Here is a 20,756-nt window from a genome sequence, read left to right on the forward strand (position 1 = left end):
TGCACCCAGTTGATACAGATGAACAGTGCACTGTTGAGTCAGTTTGGTGTGACATAAGCACTGCGAAAGCAAAAATAAGAGTAGGAGTGTGTTATAGACCTAATGACTCGAGTGAGTACAATGAGCAATTATACAGAGAAATAGAGTATGCCAGTAAATCAGAATGTCTTATAATGGGGGATTTTAACTTCCCAGATATTGACTGGAACTTGTGGGTTGGTCACTCACACACTAATCAGACTTTTGTGGATTTATTGGATGATTGTTTTCTGCAGCAGCATGTTCGAGAGGCAACCAGAGAGAGTAATACTCTTGATCTGGTTATCAGCAGTGATCATTCATGTGTTAAGAATTTGCAGATAAAGGAACCACTAGGTGGCAGTGATCACAGTGTACTGATGTGGGATTTACTTAAAGATATAATTACCATCAGGGGTAAAGGAAAGAGTTTTTGCTTCCATAAAGGTCAGTACAGTGGTCTCAGATAGTTTTTAAATTCTGTTCAGTGGGATAAACTGACGATGTTACCAACAATAAATTCTAAGTGGGAAGCATTCAAGGAATTAATCGTGGAAGCTACTAAAAGTTTCATACCTATTAAGAAATATTGTTCATGGTTTAGGCCTAAGTGGTTATCAAATGAACTAATGAGACTCTTAACAGAGAAGAAAAATGCAGGGGATGCATATAAATTATGAAGCGACTCAGAAGCCTATGGCAGATATAAGCTAGTCTTTAATCAGGTCACAAAGGAGGTTAGGCAGGTGAAGGCAGATTACTAGAAATCCTTGGCAAAAGATGCTAAGAAAAACAGCAAGGATTTCTTTACTTATATAAACTCTAAAAGGAAGGGGATGAATCTGATCGGTCCACTTGATATTGATGGATCGACTGTTGATGATCCTGCCCAGATAGCAAACAAACTGAATGAGTATTTTGCATCTACATTCACACACGAGGAGTTATAAAGGTTTGGAAATGGCAGAAGGTTATCGAATTGTAGCAGGATACTTAATGATTTTGTAATAACTGAGAGCAAAGTGGAGGAGAAATTGTTGAAGTTAAACATAAGAAAAGCACCTGGGGTGGATGGGATCTATCCAGTTATATTAAGGAGGCGGCAAAGCAACTAAGCAAACCCTTGGCCATAATTATGAGAGCATCCTTGGACTCAGGGGAGGTTCCCACAGACTGGAGATGTGCAAATCTATCCCCAATTCACAAAGGGGGATCAAAGGGTGACACGAGTACAGTCAGTCCTAGTATAACACGTGTTTACACTACACGAATTCGATCATACATGATTTATAAATAGGGGAACGATATCTTATATAACGCGAACCGAATTCACTTATGCACGATTCGCCTTTGTGTATACAAGAAATGGCAGTTGAACTCAGAATCACCCCAACCGAACGCAACACGATAGGAATGAAGAGAAGATTCTGAAAATGTATTTGTTTTTTATATCAGTGAAGGGGGAAACACATTTCACCATAATAATGTAAAATTCCAGCTATCGGTATAATCCCAAATGCAATTAGATCGAGTTTACTACCAGTTTATAACAGATTCCACTAGTAGAAATGCAACTGGAAATTGTTTTTATTGTTTTATGGTAGTAACCCCTAGAAATGTGCTTTAGTAAAATGTGAGGTGTTAATAGTGTATCTCTGCCTTTACGGTGTTGTTTATTCAGTTGCTACACGCGCGCAGCTTTGTTTATGTGTAATAAGCGTGCCTCGTCGTTTTGTAATTGTGCTTTATTCCCTAAAAATGAGTAAAATACTTAAGGTGTGAAAAGGAAGCATCGTGGTGACGACACTGCAGATTCAGAGAGAAAAAGAAAAGCAATATCGATAAACAGAGGCGGACTGAGTCAAAAATTCTTACCCGGGAAAATTTATAGTGGCCTCATACTATGGTTTATGGTCAAAATCACACCGGCCTCTGACCCCACAGGGGTTTCCCCAGTAAGGCTTATAGCCAGTCCGCCTCTGTCAATAGAGAAAAAATATGAAATTGTGAAATGCTTTGAGCGAAATGAAAGATCATGTGATATTGCACGTGCTACAGATCTAAATGAGGCAACGTCGAGAATTACAAAGAATGCAGAGAAAATAAAAACTACTTTCATAGTAGGAACAACTCAAAGTGTAATTAAAATCCATTAGATTAAGACACAAAGAATTGGAAAAGATGGAACGGCTGTCATCTGTTTGGATAGAAAACCAAACAAAAAACAAGCTTGCTTATGATAGAAGCAAAAGCATTAGCAATATCTTATTATGTAATAGTACTTACGTATTTTATTACGATTATTTATTGTGCTTGGTAATGTTTTGGTTACAAATGTGTGTTCATTCTTGGGTAGTCAGCACCTAACCCTATTTTTCCCATAGCGCCTGTTGTTTATATTGCACGATTTTGCATTGCACGAGGGTTTCTAGGAACAAAACTATCGTGCTATATGAGGACTGACTGTAATTACAGACCAGTTAGTTTAACGTCTGTTCCAGGTAAAATAATGGAGTCACTGGTTAAAGATGCATTGCAGGATCATCTAGACAAGACTGCAGCAATAATTCAGACACAGCATGGGTTTGTTAAGGGAAAGTCTTGTCTGACAAATTTGATAGGATATTATGATGTGGTTACAAAGGAACTGGATGCAAAAAATAATTTTGATATCATCCATTTGGATTTCAGGAAAGCTTTTGACACTGTTGCGCATGAAAGACTATTGTACAAATTGGAGCAGAATAGTATTAAGGGTAAGTTGCTACAATGGATAAAAGGATGGTTAAGTGGGAGAAGACAGAGGGTGGTAATCAATGGGTGCTGCTCTTCGTGGACTAATGTTATTAGTGGAGTCCCACAGGGATCGGTGTTGGGTCCACTGTTGTTTTGTATATTTATCAATGATATTGATGAAGATATATCAGGCTTAATGTCGAAGTTTGCAGATGATACAAATGTTGGCAGGGTTGTTAATGGCAGTAATGGCAGTGTGCTACTGCAACAGGATCTAGATAATTTGGGCAGAATGGCTAAGAAGTGGCAACTGAAGTTTAACCTTGACAAATGCAAAGTACTGCATATGGGAAGAAGTAACCCCAGAGAAACGTACCAACTGTGTGGTACTACACTTAAGGTGGTAGAAAATGAAAAAGACCTGGGAGTAATTGTGCAGGCAGATATGAAGTTTTCTGAGCAATGCAGACAGGCTGCCAGGGCAGGTCATGGGGTTTTGTCAATGATATATAGGAATTTTGCTAGCAGGGAAAAGGAGGTGATTGTCCCTCTGTATAAGGCAATGGTTAGGCCACGCCTTGAGTACTGCGTACAGATCTGGAGGCCTCATTTTAGGAAGGATGTAGATTTACTTGAGCGTGTACAGAGAAGGGCAACAAGATTGGTGAGGGGAATGAAGGGATCCTCTTACCAAGAGAGGCTTAAGTTCTTCAAATTGCAGTGGCTGGAGACTAGGCACCTGCCCGGTGATCTGATGAGGTATATAAGGCCTTGAATGGGTTGAGCTCGCTGAATTCTGATGGGATCCTTACACTTGTTCAGATTACGAACCTAAGGGGGCATAAATTCAAATTAAGAAAAGACAGATGTAGAATAGATGTACGGAAATTTGCCTTTAGCCAGCGGGTGGTTAATTGCTGGAACAAACTTCCATTTGTTGTTGTGGAAGTTGATAGGTTGAATAAATTTAAGGAGGAACTGGACAGGCATTTGGAAGGAATGGTGTGATTTTTTTTTTTTGGCTGATGCTGCATAAGCTCATACACATGCTTTCTTGCATCACATGCCACTACTACTAATAATAATAATAATTTCAGGAAAGAAGATTTTTCAAAACTATAGTCACAGAAGTCTAGAAAGTATAAAAACCATTAAGAAGATAAGAACATATAGTACAAGGATGATTCTGAGATGGATGAACCAGCCATTTTAACAGGGCAGCTAAATATGACATTGGAAAGTTATAAACAATAAAAAGTACTGAAGCCCCATAACAGTTACAAATTTATTCATAATATCACAGAAGAGATTAGGCTGTTAGAGGAAGATTATGAGAAATAGCTAACTAAGAAAGCAAAGAACAGGAAAAAGGAGTTTTTCCATACATGAATACTGAGAAGAAAGGAGTGAAGCAGAAAAATCTTTCCATTAAAGGATACAAGAAAATTATAGATAACCCTGCTGATATTTCAGATGAATTAAACAGGTACTTTGCATTGATATTTATTTACAGAGGAAAGACCTTTCATGGTGAGGAGAAGCTGCATGAGTGAAGCTGGAAAGCAGGAAATAAGCAAAGTTGAAATTTCAGATTATTATTTATTAGAAAATCTTTCTAGTAAGATTCTTGGAGTTGATGGCATATCCCATAGTAATTAGAAAAACTTTTTAGTAAGGTTCCTGGAGTCGATGGCATATCCCATGGTAATATTGAGGCAGCTGGCAAGAGTGCATTGAACCATTGAAGTTAATTATGAGGCTGACACTAGTAACTCAGTAGTTATTCCTTTGGCTTGGAGAAGTGCCAGTGCATTATCGATACATGAGGGTGACTCAAAGAGGGTATCTACCAAGTGGACTGACTTTAGTGGTAGGGGAAAATCATGGAGGCAATTAAAAAGTGTACATTTTAGGATCATTTAGATAGAAATGGAATTCAGAAGCATGGTTTTGAAAAGGGAAAATCATCATTAACCAACCTGGTTAGCAATTATGACAGAGGTGCTCATGAGCTGTATGTAGGAAATAATTTCAACATTATTTAAAATATTCATTTAGATTATTTGAACTGAGTCCCAAATCTTATGTAAATTGGGTAGTACATTCACAGAATTGGTTATGTACATAGGCAGATATTTTTTTGTTGAGTTTTATTTCCTATACGGTACTTTAAGATGTTCTATTAATCACCTAAGGTTTATTTCCTCAAAATTAACACTTCCATCAATAAATTCTGTGCTTGATTGAGAATACCATCTTGACTAGCTTTTTAAGTTCCCATTCTATGTACAGTCATCATCTGCAATATTTCCCACATATTATTCTGTAGAGTTTTGGAAGGATAATCATCTTAATTCGAGCAGATAGGGTAAATATGATGATAGGTGGAACAGGACCAGGGTATGTCTGCCAGCGACAAAAGTTAATGACATTGTAGAGCAGATATCATATTTTAAGGGCACAAAAGATGTATTGTACACGTTGGCACTAATGACCTTAAGAGTAAGAGATCTGCAGACACTTAACAAGTACAGGTCAATGTTGAAAAAAAGTTGCAAGTTAGGGTTAAATTTGAAAGTGTCTGCAATTCTGCACAGACACGACAGGAGGGAGTATATGATGAGAGCCTTGTCAATCAATTCTGCCCTGGAGCGATTCTGCAAGGCTGATGGGGTAGAATTTTTTTTAGCATGGTCTGTGCTTGCTAACAGGAGAGACTGCTTCTAGAGGGATGGGATAAACTTAAATAGAAAGGGTGCAAGAATATTTGCTGATGCTATCGAGGCAGTGTGCGGTGGGACGGAAAACTGCTAGCTTGGGAGAATTCACAGACTAAAATATTAATAGTAGATGCAGGCAGAGGCAAAAGTGATTCTTGCACTGCTTCTATGGTGATGAGGAGCAGCCTAGAGAGTAAGCTGCTTGGGATTTCAAGAGGTGCTGGGAGTCATCATGGAACAAGCAAATACATGATTGGGTTAGGTAATTAAGAGTAAGAACAGGTTCATGTATACTTGCCTATACACCAATGCTAGATGTATAGTAAATAAATTTGATGAATTTGAAGTATTGATCAAGGCATCAAGAGCAGATATTGTTGTAATATCAGAGACATGGTGTCACACTGATGTAAGAGCGCCTCCGTAGCCAGGTGGGAAGGAGCAGCAGTGCGTAGCACACGCTTCTTGGTTAGACTGGGGTTCGAGCCCGTCACCACCAAATACAGAGGATGCAGAAAGGTCAAGGGAATGACCACCGCATATTCCTGGAGCAATATGGCCTTAGTTGCTAATGCTCCTAAAAACCAAATAACAATAACAACAATAACACTGATATAAGCAGTGCAAACTTGGAATTTGGGGAGTACAATGTGTACAGAAAGGATAGACAGGGTAGGAAGGGAGGAGGGATTATGCTGTTAGTTAAGAAACACATAAAATCGAGGAAGTGCATCCAGTTGAAATGGGTGGACAGTGCAATGTCGAGTCAGATTGGTGTGACATAAACACTAGGAAAGGGAAAATGAGAGTAGGAGTATGTTATAGGACCAATGACTCTGATGAATACGATGAACAATTGTGCAGACAAATAGAATGGGCCAGTAAATCAGAATGTCTTGTAATGGGGGATTTTAACTTTCCAGATATTGATCGGAACTGTGGATTGGTCGCTCGAACACCGGCAAGATTTTTGTGGATTTATTGGAGGATTGTTTTCTACAGCAACATGTTTGAGGGGCAACCAGAGGGAGTAATACTCTTCATAGCATTATCAGCAGTGATTATTCAAGCATTAAGAATTTGCAGATAAAGGAACCACTAGGTGACAGTGATCACGGTGTACTGATGTGGATTTACTTATTATTATTATTAGCCATATAGTGCAGTGCAAGGAAGCCTGAGGCTTATGCTGCACCAGCCAAAAAAAAAAAAATTCTGAATTACTCTGGAGAGAGAGAAGTAGAAGGAAATCACCAAGTAAGAGAAGAATGATGATATCCGGCTCAGGACCCTGGGTGTGCCAAGCCCCTACTCACCAGATGTGAGCCCCTGGGGTAAAGATGTAACTACCATTAAGAGTAAAGGGAAGAGTTTTTGTTTTCTTAAAGGTGTCTACAGTGGTCTCAGACAGTTTTTAAATTCTGTAGTGGGATCAAGTGATGATGTTAAAAACAGCGAATTTCAAATGAATTCTAAACAGTGAATTCAAAGAATTTATCTTGGAAGCTACTAGGCTTTTCATACCAACTAAGAAATACTGTTCAAGATTTAGACCTAAATGGATGTCAGATGAACTAATGAGACACGTGGCAGAGAAGAAAAATGTGTGGGATGCATATAAATTATCAGGTGACACAGAAGCCTGTGGTGGGTATAAGCTAGTCTGTAATCATGTCACAAAGGAGGTTAAGGAAGCGAAGGCTGATTATGAGAAATCCTTGCCAAAGGATGCAAAGAAAAACAACAAAGACTTCTTTACTTACGTAAAGTCTAGAAGGAAGGGGATAAATCTTATTGGTCCACTTGATGTTGGTGGTTCGACTGTTGATGATCCTGCTCAGATGACAAACTGAATGAGTCTTTTGCATCTACATTCACACATGAGGAATTCTGTAAGAAAGAGGAGGATAGAAGTTTACTGAACTCTAACAGGGAGCTGAATGATTTTGTAATAATGGAGAGCAAAGTGGAGGAGAAATTGTGAAGTTAAACATAAAATAGGCACCTGGGACAGATGGAATCTATCCAGTTATATTGAAGGAAGCAGCAAGGGAAGTAAGCAAACTTTTAGCCATAATTATGAGAGCATCCTTAGATTCAGCAGAGGTCCCCATTGACTTGAGATGTGCAAATGTATCCCAATTCACAAAGGGGGTCAAAGGGTGACACAAATAATTATAGACCTGTTAGTTTAACTTCTGTTCTGGGGAAAATAGTCACTGGTTAAAGAAGTGATACAGGATCACCCAGACAAGACTGCAGTAATAGTTCAGATACAGCATGGGTTTGTTAAGGGGAACTCTTGTCTGACGAATTTGCTTGGATGCCACAATGTGGTCACAAAGGAACTGAATGCAAAAAATAATTTTGATATCATATACTTGGATTTCAGGATAATTTGTTGATATCATATACTGTTGCACATGGAAGACTGATCTACAAATTGGAGCGGTATGGCATTAAGGGCAAGTTGGTGCAATGGATAAAGGGATGGTTGAGTAGGAGATGGCAGAGAGTGGTATTAAATGGACACTGCTCTACATGGGCTAATGTTCTTAGTGGAGTACCGCAGGGTTCATTGCTGGGGCCCATTATTGTTTTGTGTATTTATCAATGATATCAATGAAGATACATCAGCAGGTCCGGTTCTGGTAGATGTGCAGTGCGTGCATGCACGCAGGTGGCCAAATTCCTAGGGCGGCTGATAGTGCACTTCAAAGAATAAAATTAAAATGTAATTTAATATTATTTTAATATAGTCGTTGGCGATGAAATAGCGAATGTGGCATTGTTAATAAATAATAATGTATTCTCTAAAGGCCCATTTACAATGAAAATTAAACATAAAAATAATGTAACAAACGTTACTATAAAATTAAGAAGTCATACCAACATTCACAATGGTTACATAAACATGACTGTAAACATATTTGGTAACCATGGAAACACAACATGCTCTTCTTTCATACTTCAAAAAATTGATGTTTGCGTGATATAGCTGTGCAGTTTATGATTATAAATAACGCCGAAGCATACATGTTAGGTGTTTTGCACAAAAAAACTTAGAAATGCAAGCACAGGCGATGGTGGGTTCATCTGTTGAACCAGAGAAGGATTCAACGATGGAACTTCCATTAACCCCTACGATTGTGTCTTGTTTTAAACCATGTAAACAAAAGCATAAAAGCTTGGAGTTTGCAAACTTTCATGTTATAACATCTTATGATTAAGTTTAAGGTTACACTTACGTAATTCATTGTGAATAGTTTCATTAAATAACATAGGTACAAGGTTTTATGCTTATGTTATGTTTAATTTTCATTGTGAATTGGCCTTTATTCCTGTACCATTAATCTTAAAGCGACACTTACATTATTGTTTTAATTGTTGACGGAACCGAAAGGAAATTTAAATAAAGTGAGAAATGCACACGAACGTTATTAATTTAAATATTCACCCAACAATCAGTCTCTTGTCGACAGTTTTCAACATTTTCACAGCAAAAAATTCGTTACTACCAAGTGAGCATTGATAGGGGCGGCCAAATATCTCTAGCACGCAGGCAGCTGATAGCCCAAAACTGGCCCTGTATATGAGGCTTAATGTCTAAGTTTGCAGATGATACAAAGGTTGGCAGGATTGTTAATCACAGTAAAGACAGTATGCTAATGCAACAGGATCTAGAAAAGTTAGGCAGATGGGCTGAGAAGTGGCAACTGAAGTTTAACTATCACTGAAACCATGGCTGAATTTTCTGCTTTGTTCCTTGTTTGAAAAACCTTCAAAAGGAATGCATCTCCCTTTCTTGAACAAACTGAAGGCTTCAGATATTGTTTTTTTTTTTTTCATGAGCTGCTTTACTTGTGATGCTGGCTGCATTTCCCCTTCCTTTTGCATTCTTATCCATAGTTGTTCCAACTCAGTTAGATTCCCATTAATCAGTGAGGATCAGTGCGATTCATCCTCTTGACCAATGTTACTTTTGTCCACTTTATCAAAGCCTGTTGTTATTTTTAAAAAAAATGTTCTTGTTTATACTCCAGCACAACTACCAGGTCAGTGGAGTTTACAATAAATCAATCAATACAAATGTTAATCATATTCCAATTCCAGAAATCTGTAACTGATTTGGGGGTATGCTATCATGTTCTTGGATGCTGTGGACACACCATAATCATATTTCACTACACACTGTTCACTGAAGTCTGAGTGACTTCCTCCCATGATGCCACAATGTTGTCTGTGTATTCCTTAATATTATATTGTATCCCTTTCCAAAACTCCTGAAATGATGATTGGTCTTCATCATTTGTTTGTGTAGGTAATCAGTTGTTACATGGTCTGCCAGAGATAATAGACTCTGAACGTTGCTGTCATCCCCTTGGATCATCTATTGCAATGAATGGTCATATTTGTTAGAATGAAAATGATTTCTATATTTTCATCCAAGTCTTCAGTGTTGTTAGGAGGGTAGTCAGGTCCATCAGAAACAAGCATGACCCTCTTGTTGATATTTTGTTCCTTACAGATGTAAAATTAAACAGTATCATATTGAAATTATCCTATTTGGAATGACATTAACACATTTGCTGCTACCTAAATGTGAGAGTACATGTTCAATGTGTATAGTTTTTGGAATGTTGAAAAACAATAAACATTCTGACATCCCCAGCATTCCAAAAATTTATACATTTGGTTGAAAATTAAACATTTGGAATTCATTGCTAAGAGTGAACAGTTACTTTTGTGCTGAACTGTAAATCACAATAATTCTTAAAATTTTAGGAAAAATTTATTCATGTACATACACTAACATCACCACAAGCAAAGAACAAGTAAAACAGTGCCAAGTCTATAAATAAAAGCCAAGCATTATTGCAAAGTGCTCAGTCATTGTACCAGTACTGAGAAGCTGTTATTTTCATGTGCCTTTAATTTTATAGCACACATGCTGTTTTATGCATATATGCTTGAAAGCAGTGCTGTTTTATGCATATATGTTTAAAAGCAGCGAATATGTTAAGCAGGCTACTTGTACAAGAAAGAAGAAGAAGCTAATCAGACTGGTCCCTTAAAAGATAGTAGCAGTGGAAGTGTAGACAATCCAGACAATGTGACAGATGAATTGAACCACCAGTATTTTGCAATAGACTTTACACTTGAAAATTCATTTCAGCCAGGTGCAAAGAGTGAAGAAGAGTCAGCTTGTTGTAAAAATTAGAGATATATCTCTGTGAGAGATATATTACTAATTTTTGTTCCTTAGCCTAAATAACATTTCTCTCAGCCTCATTAACATTTCTGACATAACTTGTCAGAAATGTTATTGTGGCTGAGGTAAGTTCAAGTCTGAGGGATGGACAGTATATGTCTAGTTATACTAAAAAGATGGTTTGTGAATGTATTAAATACAGGTTCATGTTAATGATCTCATTAGCATTACTAATGTTAATGAGATCATTATTTAACTGTGGAGTGTGATTGTCTTGGATTAAAGTAGCACAAATATTTTCCCAGTTCACAAGGGAGGATTTGAAGTGGGATGGAAAACTACAGGTTGTGGTCTGACATCTGGAGTGGGCAAAATAATATAGTCTGGTTAAGGATATGATGCAAGACCATATCGATGAGAATATGGGAATTCTAAAGGGATTGCAGCATGGCTTGTGAAAGAAAGGTCTTACACAAGGAGCAGAGAGTGGTCATAAATTGGCATTCTTTATAGTGGACTAGCATAGCAAGCGGAGTCCTTTGGGATTGGTTCTGGAATGCTATTTTTTAATCTTCCTTAATGACATTTATTGAGGGAGTACAGGGGAAATCTGCTGATGGTTTAGCATTAGTGAAGGCACATGATGCAAGAAAGGAAGCTTATATAGCATCAGCCAAAAAAAAAAAAAACACCCTTATTTCACCCATCCCCTCACTCCAAATGTTTGTCAAGTTCTGCCTTGAATCTATTTAAGCTATCAACTTCTGCAACGACAGATGGAAGTTTGTTCCAGCAATCAACCACCTGCTAAAGGCAAACTTCCACAAATCTTTCCTCAATTTGAATTTATTCCAACTCAGGTGATTATTCTGAGCAAGCGGAAGAATCCCATCAGCATTGAGCATGCTCAAACCATTCAAGGCTTTATACACCTCAATCAGATAACCTCGCAGAGGCCTAGTCTCTAGACACTGTAATTTGCAAAACAAGACTTTCTTTGTAAGAGCAACCCTTTGTTCCATTCACTAATCTTGTTGTCCTTCTCTGTACTCATTCCAACAGCTCTACATCCTTAAAATAAGACCTCCAGACCTGTATACAGTACTCAAGGTGTGGTCTGACCATTGCCTTGCACAAGGGGATAATCATCTCCTTATGCCTGCTAGAAAATTCCTGTATATCATTGACATGATGCCATGAGCTACTTTTGCAGACCATCTGCACTGCTCAGAAAACTTCATATCTGCCTGCACAATTACCCCCAGGTACTTTTCATTCTCTACCACTGTCAGTGTGGTACCACAGAGTTGATATGTTACTCTGGGATTACTGCTACCCATATGTTGTACTTTACATTTGTCAATGTTAAACTTCATTTGCCACCTCTCAGCGCATCTGCTCAACTTTTATAGATCCTGTTGCAGAAGTGTACTGTCATTAGTGTCATTAACAACCCTGCCAATTTTCGTATCGTCTGCGAACTTGGACATTAAGCCTGATATACCATCATCAGTATCATTTATAAATACAGAAAACAACAATGGACCCAACACTGAACCCTGAGGGACTCCACTAATAACATTAGTCCACAAAGAGCAGTGTCCATTGATTACCACTCTCTGTCTTCTCCCACTCAACCATCCCTTTATCCATAGCAGCAATTTGCCTCCAGTGCCACACTGCTCCAATTTGTGCCGCAGTCTTCCATGTGCAACAGTATCAAAGGCTTTTCTAAGATCCAAATATATGATATCAGTTATTCTTTGCATCCAGTTCCTTTGTGACTACATCATAGTATTCAATCAAATTAGTGAAAAAAGTCTTTCCCTTAACAAATCCATGCTGTGTCCGAGCTATAACTGAAGCCTTGTCTAGATGGTCCTGCAGTGCTTCTTTAACCTGTGCCTCCATTAATTTCCCTGGAACAGAAGTTAAACTAACAGGTCTGTAATTACCTGTGTCTCCCTTTGATCCTCCTTTGTGGATTTGGGTCACATTTGCACATCTCCAGTCCATGGGTACCTCCCCTGAGTCCAGGGAAGCTCTTATAATTATGGCTAAGGGTTTGCTTACTTCCTTTTCCGCCTCCTTTAATATAACTGGATAGATTCCATCCACCCCAGGTGCATTTCTTGTGTTTATCTTCAACAATTTCTCCTCCACTTTATTCTCAGTTATTACAATATTATCTAGCTTACTGCCAGAGTTGAATACACCTCTGGCATTCCCCTGCCTGAATAACTCCTCATGTGTGACTGTCGATGCAGAATATTCATTTAGTTTGTTAGCTACCTGAGCAGGATCATCAATAGTTGAACCATCGATATCAAGCGGACCAATATGGTTCATCCCCTTCCTTCTAGAGTTTATATAAGTAAAGAACTCTTTGCTGTTTTTCTTTGCATCCTTTGCCAAAGATTTCTCGTAATCTGCCTTCGCCTGCATAACCTCCTTTATAATTTGGTTACAGACTAGCTTACATCTGTCATAGGCTTCTGTGTCACATGTTAATTTATATGTATCCCATGCATTTTCTTCTCTTTTACCTCTCTAATTAGTTCATCTGACATCGATTTAGGCCTAAAATTTGAACAATATTTCTTTGTTGGTATGAAAAGCTTAGTAGCTTCCTAGATTAATTCTTTGAATGGTTCCCATTTTGAATTTGCTGTTGGTAACATCATCAGTTGGTTCCACAAATTTGAAAGTCAGGAGGTTGACTAAGGACCAGAACTAGGTTATGTTGCTTTGATAGTGACTGAGGTGTATGATTGTATACAGTTTAACTGAAACATTTATATATATTCCATGAATTTACTCATTCCTTCAGGAGATGAGTATGTATAGAGAGATGAGAAATGGGGAAGATATACAAATAAATCTAAAGGAGCAACAGAAGGCTGGATCTCATGAAGTTTACATTTTGGCAGCATTTTTATTGTTGATCATTGGAAGAAATTGATCTCTAAGGTGACTATGGCAAGAAGTTTGGTACAGTTCAAGACACTTTAGTGATTGGAATTTTTGTTTTTGGCAGATGTCTGCTTTCTTTCATCATTTTGACCATTCTGACACTAATTATGTGAAGTTCTGATGCTACTTTATAAATAATGATGTATATTTATACAGCATGTAAACATTATTCACCAACAAGAGGAGTCTGCTGACGAGGCTACTAGTGACGGTCGTGTTCCAAGCCGCTAAGTGGATTTTTCTTATTTATTGATTTGAAATTATTGTTTTTCTAAAACTTTTGATTTAAATTTAGTAGTATAACATTATTTTGTGATTTTTTTGATTAATTTGGTGTATTTATTCTTTACTCGGCCTTGTAAAAGTATCGGTAAGGGTTTCCACGTGTTCGTAACTACCGCTACCATTAGTAACTTTCCCGCCATTGTGATACCGTACTAGATATACCGTAGGTTATATACCGTACTAGTTGGCGTTAGTTGAACTTCGTTAGCAGTTAAATTGTACGTTTAAATAAATACATATAACGACTTAGATTACAAACGTAATATAATTAATAACATAACATAATTAATTAATAAATTAATAGAATCATGACTCAGACCAGAGCAGCAAAGCAAAAGGCTCAAGCTAATGGAAGTGCTGTGGCTCAGAGCAGAACTGAGGGGGGCAGTTGTCCTCTGACTCACAGCCTTATAAAATGCACTGTTTGCTTGATGTTTGCAGAGCAATCGGGTACGGGACATGATACTGCCAAGGGATGTCTTTGTGTGTGCGCGATGCAAGGAGTGTATCGATATCAGGCAACAACTTGGCGTCCTTATGGGCCTATATGAGAGCTTGAAGGGCAGGGTGGATGCCCTCGAAGAAACTAAATTGAGGGGCCCATCAAGCTCTCAGCTGCCCACATCAACGCCAGAGCTTGCACTTGGGCATCGCGTGACACAGAGACAACCCCCAAGGCAGAATGCGCTGGTCCCGAAGGAACTAGTAGTTGTTGGTGACTCTATTGTCAGGGAAACGGGGAACATGCTTTGTAAAAAAGATAGGTGGAACAGGACCAGGGTATGTCTGCCAGGGGCAAAGGTTGATGACGTTGTAGAGCGAATATCATCTTTTAAGGGCACAAAAGGTGATATAGTTGTACACGTTGGCACTAATAATATTAAGAGTAGGAGACCGGCAGAATTACTTAACAAGTACAGGTCACTGTTGAACAAAAGCCGAGAATTAGGGTTGAATTTGAAAGTGTCTGCAATTCTGCCCAGACACGATAGGAGGGAGTATATGATGAGAGCCTTGTCGATCAATTCGGCCCTGGAAAGATTGTGCAAGGCTCAAGGGGTAGAATTTTTTTCAGCCTGGACTGTACTTGTTAACAGGAGAGATTGCTTCTACAGGGATGGGATACACTTAAATAGAAAGGGTGCAAGAATATTTGCTGATGCTATCGAGGCAGTGTTAGGTGAGTCGGAAAACTGCTAGCTTGGGGGGAGACAAAGACCAATAGATTGACAGTAGCCACTGGCAGAGGTGAAAGAGATTCTTGCACTGCTTCTATTAGAATGAGCAGAAGCCTGAAAAACAAGATGCATGGTATTTCAGAGACTGCTGGGAGCCATTGCGGTACAAGTAAACACATGGGTTGTGTTAGGGTAGCTAAGAATAGAAACAGGTGCAGGTATACTTGCGTGTACACCAATGCTAGGAGTTTAGTAAATAAATTTGATGAATTTGAGGTATTGCTCAAAACATCGAAGACAGATATTGTTGGGATATCAGAGACGTGGTGTCACACAGATATAAGGGATGCGGAACTGCAATTTGGGGAGTACAACGTCTACAGAAAGGATAGACAGGATAGGCAGGGGGGAGGTGTTATGCTATTAGTTAAGAAACACATAAAAACCAAGGAAGTGAAGCCAGTTGACATCGCTGGACAGTGCAGTGTGGAGTCAGTTTGGTGTGACATAAACATTGGGAGATCAAAATTGAGAGTAGGAGTGTGCTATAGGCCTAATGACTCTGATGAGTATAATAAGGAACTGTACAGGGAAATAGAGTGGGCCAGTAAATCAGAGTGTCTTATAATGGAAGATTTTAATTTCCCAGATATTGACTGGATTTTGGGGGCTGGTTACTCACACACTAGCAGGGCTTTTGTGGATTTATTGGATGATTGTTTTCTACATCAGCATGTTCGGGAGGCAACTAGAGGGAGTAATACTCTTGATTTGATTATCAGCAGTGATTCTTCATGCATTAAGAATCTGCAGATAAATGAACCACTAGGTGGCAGTGATCACAGTGTGCTGAAGTGGGATTTACTCAAAGAGGTAACTACCATTAGGGGTAAAGGGAAGGGTATTGCTTCCGTAAAGGCGACTACGATGGACTGAGACAGTATTTAAATTCTATACAGTGGGACCAACTGATGATGTTACCAACAGCAAATTCAAAATGGGAAGCATTCAAAGAACTTATCTTGGAAGCTACTAGGCTTTACATACCAACTAAGAAATATTGTTCAAGGTTTAGGCCAAAATGGATGTCAGATGAACTAATGAGGCATATGGCAGAGAAGAAAAATACATGGGATACATACAAATTAACACATGACACAGAAGCCTATGATAGATACAAGTTGATATGCAACCAAGTTACAAAGGAGGTTAGGCAGGCGAAGGCAGATTACGAGAAATCCTTGGCAAGGGATGCAAAGAAAAACAGCAAAGAGTTCTTTACTTATGTAAACTCTAGAAGGAAGGGGATGAATCAGATTGGTCCACTTGATATTGATGGGTCAAGTGTTGATGATCCTGCTCAGGTAGCTAACAAACTAAATGAATATTTGCATCGACATTCACACATGAGGAGTTATCAGCGAGGGGAATGCCAGAGGTGTATTCAACTCTAGCAGTAAGCTTCAGAATCTTGAAATAACTGGGAGTAAAGTGGAGGAGAAATTGTTGAAGATAAACACAAGAAAGGCACCCGGGGTGGATGGGATCTATCCAGTTATATTAAAGGAGGCAGCAAAGGAAGTAAGCAAACCCTTAGCCATAATTATGAGAGCTTCCTTGGACTCAGGGGAGGTACCCATAGACTGGAAATGTGCAAATGTGACCCCAATTCACAAAGGAGGATCAAAGGCTGACACAAGTAATTATAGACCTGTGAGCTTAACGTCTGTTCCAGGAAAATTAATGGAGGCACTGGTTAAAGAAGCACTGCAGGATCATCTAGACAAGACTTCAGTTATAGCTCAGACACAGCATGGTTTTGTTAAGGGGAAGTCTTTCCTGACCAACTTGATTGGATACTATGATGCAGTCACAAAAGAACTGGATGCAGGGAATAACTTTGATATTATATACTTGGATCTTAGAAAGGCTTTTGATACTGTTGCACATGGAAGACTGCTACACAAATTGGAGCAGTGTGACATTGGAGGCAAATTGCTGCTATGGATAAAGGGGTGGTTGAGGGGGAGAAGACAGAGAGTGGACACTGCTCATTGTGGACTGATGTTATTAGTGGAGTCCCTCAGGGCTCAGTGTTGGGTCCATTATTGTTTTCTGTATTTATAAATGATATTGATGATGGTATATCGGGCTTAATGTCCAAGTTTGCAGACGATACAAAGGTTGGCAGGGTTGTCAAGGACACTACTGACACTATGCTGCTGCAACAGGATCTGGAAAGGTTGAGCAGATGGGCTGAGAGGTGGCAAATGAAGTTTAACATTGACAAATGTAAAGTACTACACATGGGAAACAGCAACCCCAGAGCAACGTATCAACTCTGTGGTACAACACTGACAGTGGTAGAGAATGAAAGGGACTTGGGGGTGGTTGTGCAGGCAGATATGAAGTTCTCTGAGCAGTGCAGACGGGCTGCAAGAGTAGCTCATGGAGTATTGTCAATGATATACAGGAATTTTTCCAGCAGGGATAAGGAGGTGATTATTCCATTGTATAAGGCGATGGTCAGGCCACACCTAGAGTACTGTATACAGGTCTGGAGGCCTCATTTCAAGAAGGATGTAGAGCTGCTGGAACGAGTACAGAGAAGGGCAACAAGATTAGTGAATGGAACAAAGGGGTGCTCTTACGAAGAAAGGCTTAAGTTTTGCAAATTACAGTGTCTGGAGACTAGGCACCAGCGAGGTGATCTGATAGAGGTGTATAAAGCCTTGAATGGTTTAAGCATGCTCAATGCTGATGGGATTCTTCCTCTAGCTCAGAAAAATCACCTGAGAGGGCATAAATTCAAATTGAGGAAAGACGGATGTAGGATAGACGTGCGGAAATTTGCCTTTAGCCAGCGGGTGGTTGGTTGGTGGAACAGACTTCCATCCCTTGTGGTGGAGGTTGATAGCCTAAATAAGTTTAAGGCTCAGCTGGACAGGTATTTTGAACGAACAGAGGGGTGAAGTGGAAGTGGTTTTTTTTTTTTTTTTTTTTTTTGGCTGATGCTGCATAAGCTTGCTTTCTTGCATCAAATGCCTCTACTAATGCTAATGCTAATGCTAATGCTAATGCTAACTAACAGAGGCTTTCAGAGAAGAGCTGTTTAGTTTTAATTAATTTTAAATTTAATGTATTGTAATATTCCAAATTGCTCCTAATGCACAAAATATAATCAGTGACATGTTTTCTTCTAGTAATTTTATACATGTGAGTAATCATCTCCTTTGAACATTGCGTATTTTCACTTGCAGTATTTTCCCTGACATTTGGAAACGTTATGTGCAAATTATTCGAAACTTGGTTCTTGATGACTTGATTCTCAGTTCAGATGTTTTAATAATCTGATTTTTAAATTTGGTTCAGAGAAGCATTTTAGGCTCACAGGATAGTCCAAAATTAAAAATAAAAATAAAATAAATTTTCTGTTTATGCTCCGGGATGACCACACAGTCAGAGGAGTTCACAAGATAGACAGATTACAAGAAACAGCACCGTATTCAGTAGTCACGGGCTTGAACCCCGGTCACTCAAGGCACGTGTACTTATGCACCTGCGCGCCTGAGCTACAGCGGCCTTAAACTGCCATAGTTTTGCATTTTTGACATAATATATTCAACATTGGCTTCTTATTACTTTTAAAAGAAACGTTGAAAAAGTAATTGTTATAATTTTCTAAAATGAATGCGATATACATCCTCCTTCAAAGATCACTAGAAATCAAATGCATATCATGTTAGTTTTTGCCTGAATATTAATCTTTTTGTAGAAAAACTACAGCAATATTGAACAATGTGGAAAATAGTTTTATGCATACATTTCTGAAGTGTAATACTTATTTTTACTTAATTTTTTTCTCCAGTAGGAAAAGAGTCATTCTACCTCATTACATTTGCTTCTAATTAGTTGCAACTGTGAGTTCAAGAAATAGTGCATTGCAACATTGGATGATGATATTTTTTTGAAATTTTGACTTTCGACTACCGGACTCTTACATAGTAGCAAAGTTTCCTTCAACTCTAAAATTGGCCCTTGATACCCTTTCAGAAATACTTTCTTGCCATTGGCACAAATGTTTAATGAGGCTGCATTATCCTTGTGTGTGTGTGTGTGTGTGTGTGTGTGTGTGTGTGTGTGTGTGTGTGTGTGTGTGTGTGTGTGTGTGTGTGTGTGTCAGTAACACCAACTCTTCCATTATAAAACATTTTATTCTCCTTTGTATATGTTTTCTTACTTTGTCCTGTTTTTCTCACTTGAACATTCTTAATATAGATATATAATTGCATGTTTTTATTAGGAAGAGATGCAGCTGCCATTGCCCTGACTGTTGCTGTATGCCAGTGAATTCATGATAAAAATGATAACCCTCTAGTGTCTTGCTGTGAAGGGTTATTGTCCTTAACATTCTGTACAGTAAAGATTTACTTTTTTTTTTTTTTAAAAACTTGTTTTTGAATTTAAACATCTTGATTAATTTGAAATTTCATCACAATCATTAATTTTATAACCTGTAATTTCATATATTTTTAGCCTTCTATTACTCAATTCCACCACTGGAGAGAAGGAAATTTACCTGGGAATTCAAAATGTCACCACTGTAAAAAGACATGTTGGTCTGCTGAATGTCTGGCAGGAATGCGTTGTGAATGGTGTGGTTTAACTGTAAGCATTTATATCTCAGTAATTCATTTTGAAATATGTATAAAATTTTCATATGCATACAGAGTAAACCCTCGATTTTATGAATTAATGAGGAAAAGGGGGTGTCCATTATTACCGCATGTTTATTAAATTCTTTTTAACAGGAAGGACTGTTTTTATCGGGATGGGATGCGCTTAAATAGAAGGGGTGGAAGATTATTTCCTATTGCTATTGAGGCAGTGTTATGTGGGTTGAAAAACTGCTAGCTTAAAGGATATGCAGACTAATAGATTAAAAGCAGCTGCAGGGAGAGGTGAAAGTGATTCTTGCTTTGCTTTTGTTGGAATATGCAGCAGCCTGGAAAGCAAAATGTTGAGGATTGCAAAGCTTGCTGGTGGTTCTAATGGGGCATGTTATCATTACTAAGAGCAAAAACAGCTGCATGTGTATACATACTAATGCTAGGAATACAGTAAACAAATTTAATGAAGTACTAGGATATTGGAGACATAGTGCCACTGAGACAAAAGAGATGCAGAATTTGGATATGGTGAGTACAATGTGAAAGGACAATTAGAAAGTTATTGTTATTTGTTTTTTAGGAGCATTAGCAACTAAGACCATATTGCTCCAGGAATATGTGATGGTCATTCCCTGACCTTTCCACATCCTCCGTATTTGGTGGTGATGGGCTCAAACCCCAGTCTAATCAAGAAGCGTGTGCTATGCACTGCTGTTCCTGCCCACCTGGCTACGGAGGCGCCTACAATTAGAAAGGACATTATGTATTTAAGGTAAGGTGGCACTGGAGTGAGACTTCAGCTGTGCCTTGTAAGTCTGTGATGAAAATAAAAACCTGTAAGCGAGTCAACTGAATTGTATTGTTTGTGTTGTTTGTAATGCAGGACAGAGTTGTGCTGTCAACTGGCCACTTCCACAGGGAAGTGGCAACCACTAGGGGAACACCTCTTGGTTCCTGTTCTTGC

The 20,756-nt window shown here is 38.6% G+C and overlaps 1 protein-coding gene across 1 annotated transcript in view; it reads left to right on the top strand.

Moving 5' to 3' along the window:
* LOC150084454 (diacylglycerol kinase theta-like) overlaps positions 1-20,756 on the top strand; it is a 457,615-nt gene that overhangs the window by 142,335 nt on the left and 294,524 nt on the right. Inside the window, exon 5 of the mRNA XM_090376240.1 lies at positions 19,659-19,790. Coding sequence (XP_090232366.1) covers positions 19,659-19,790 — 132 coding nt within the window. The remainder of the gene's footprint in view (positions 1-19,658; positions 19,791-20,756) is intronic.

Source organism: Mastigoproctus giganteus, chromosome 6 (genome assembly GCF_048544385.1).
Source record: "Mastigoproctus giganteus isolate SK-2022 chromosome 6, ASM4854438v1, whole genome shotgun sequence".
Classification (NCBI taxonomy): domain Eukaryota; kingdom Metazoa; phylum Arthropoda; class Arachnida; order Uropygi; family Thelyphonidae; genus Mastigoproctus; species Mastigoproctus giganteus.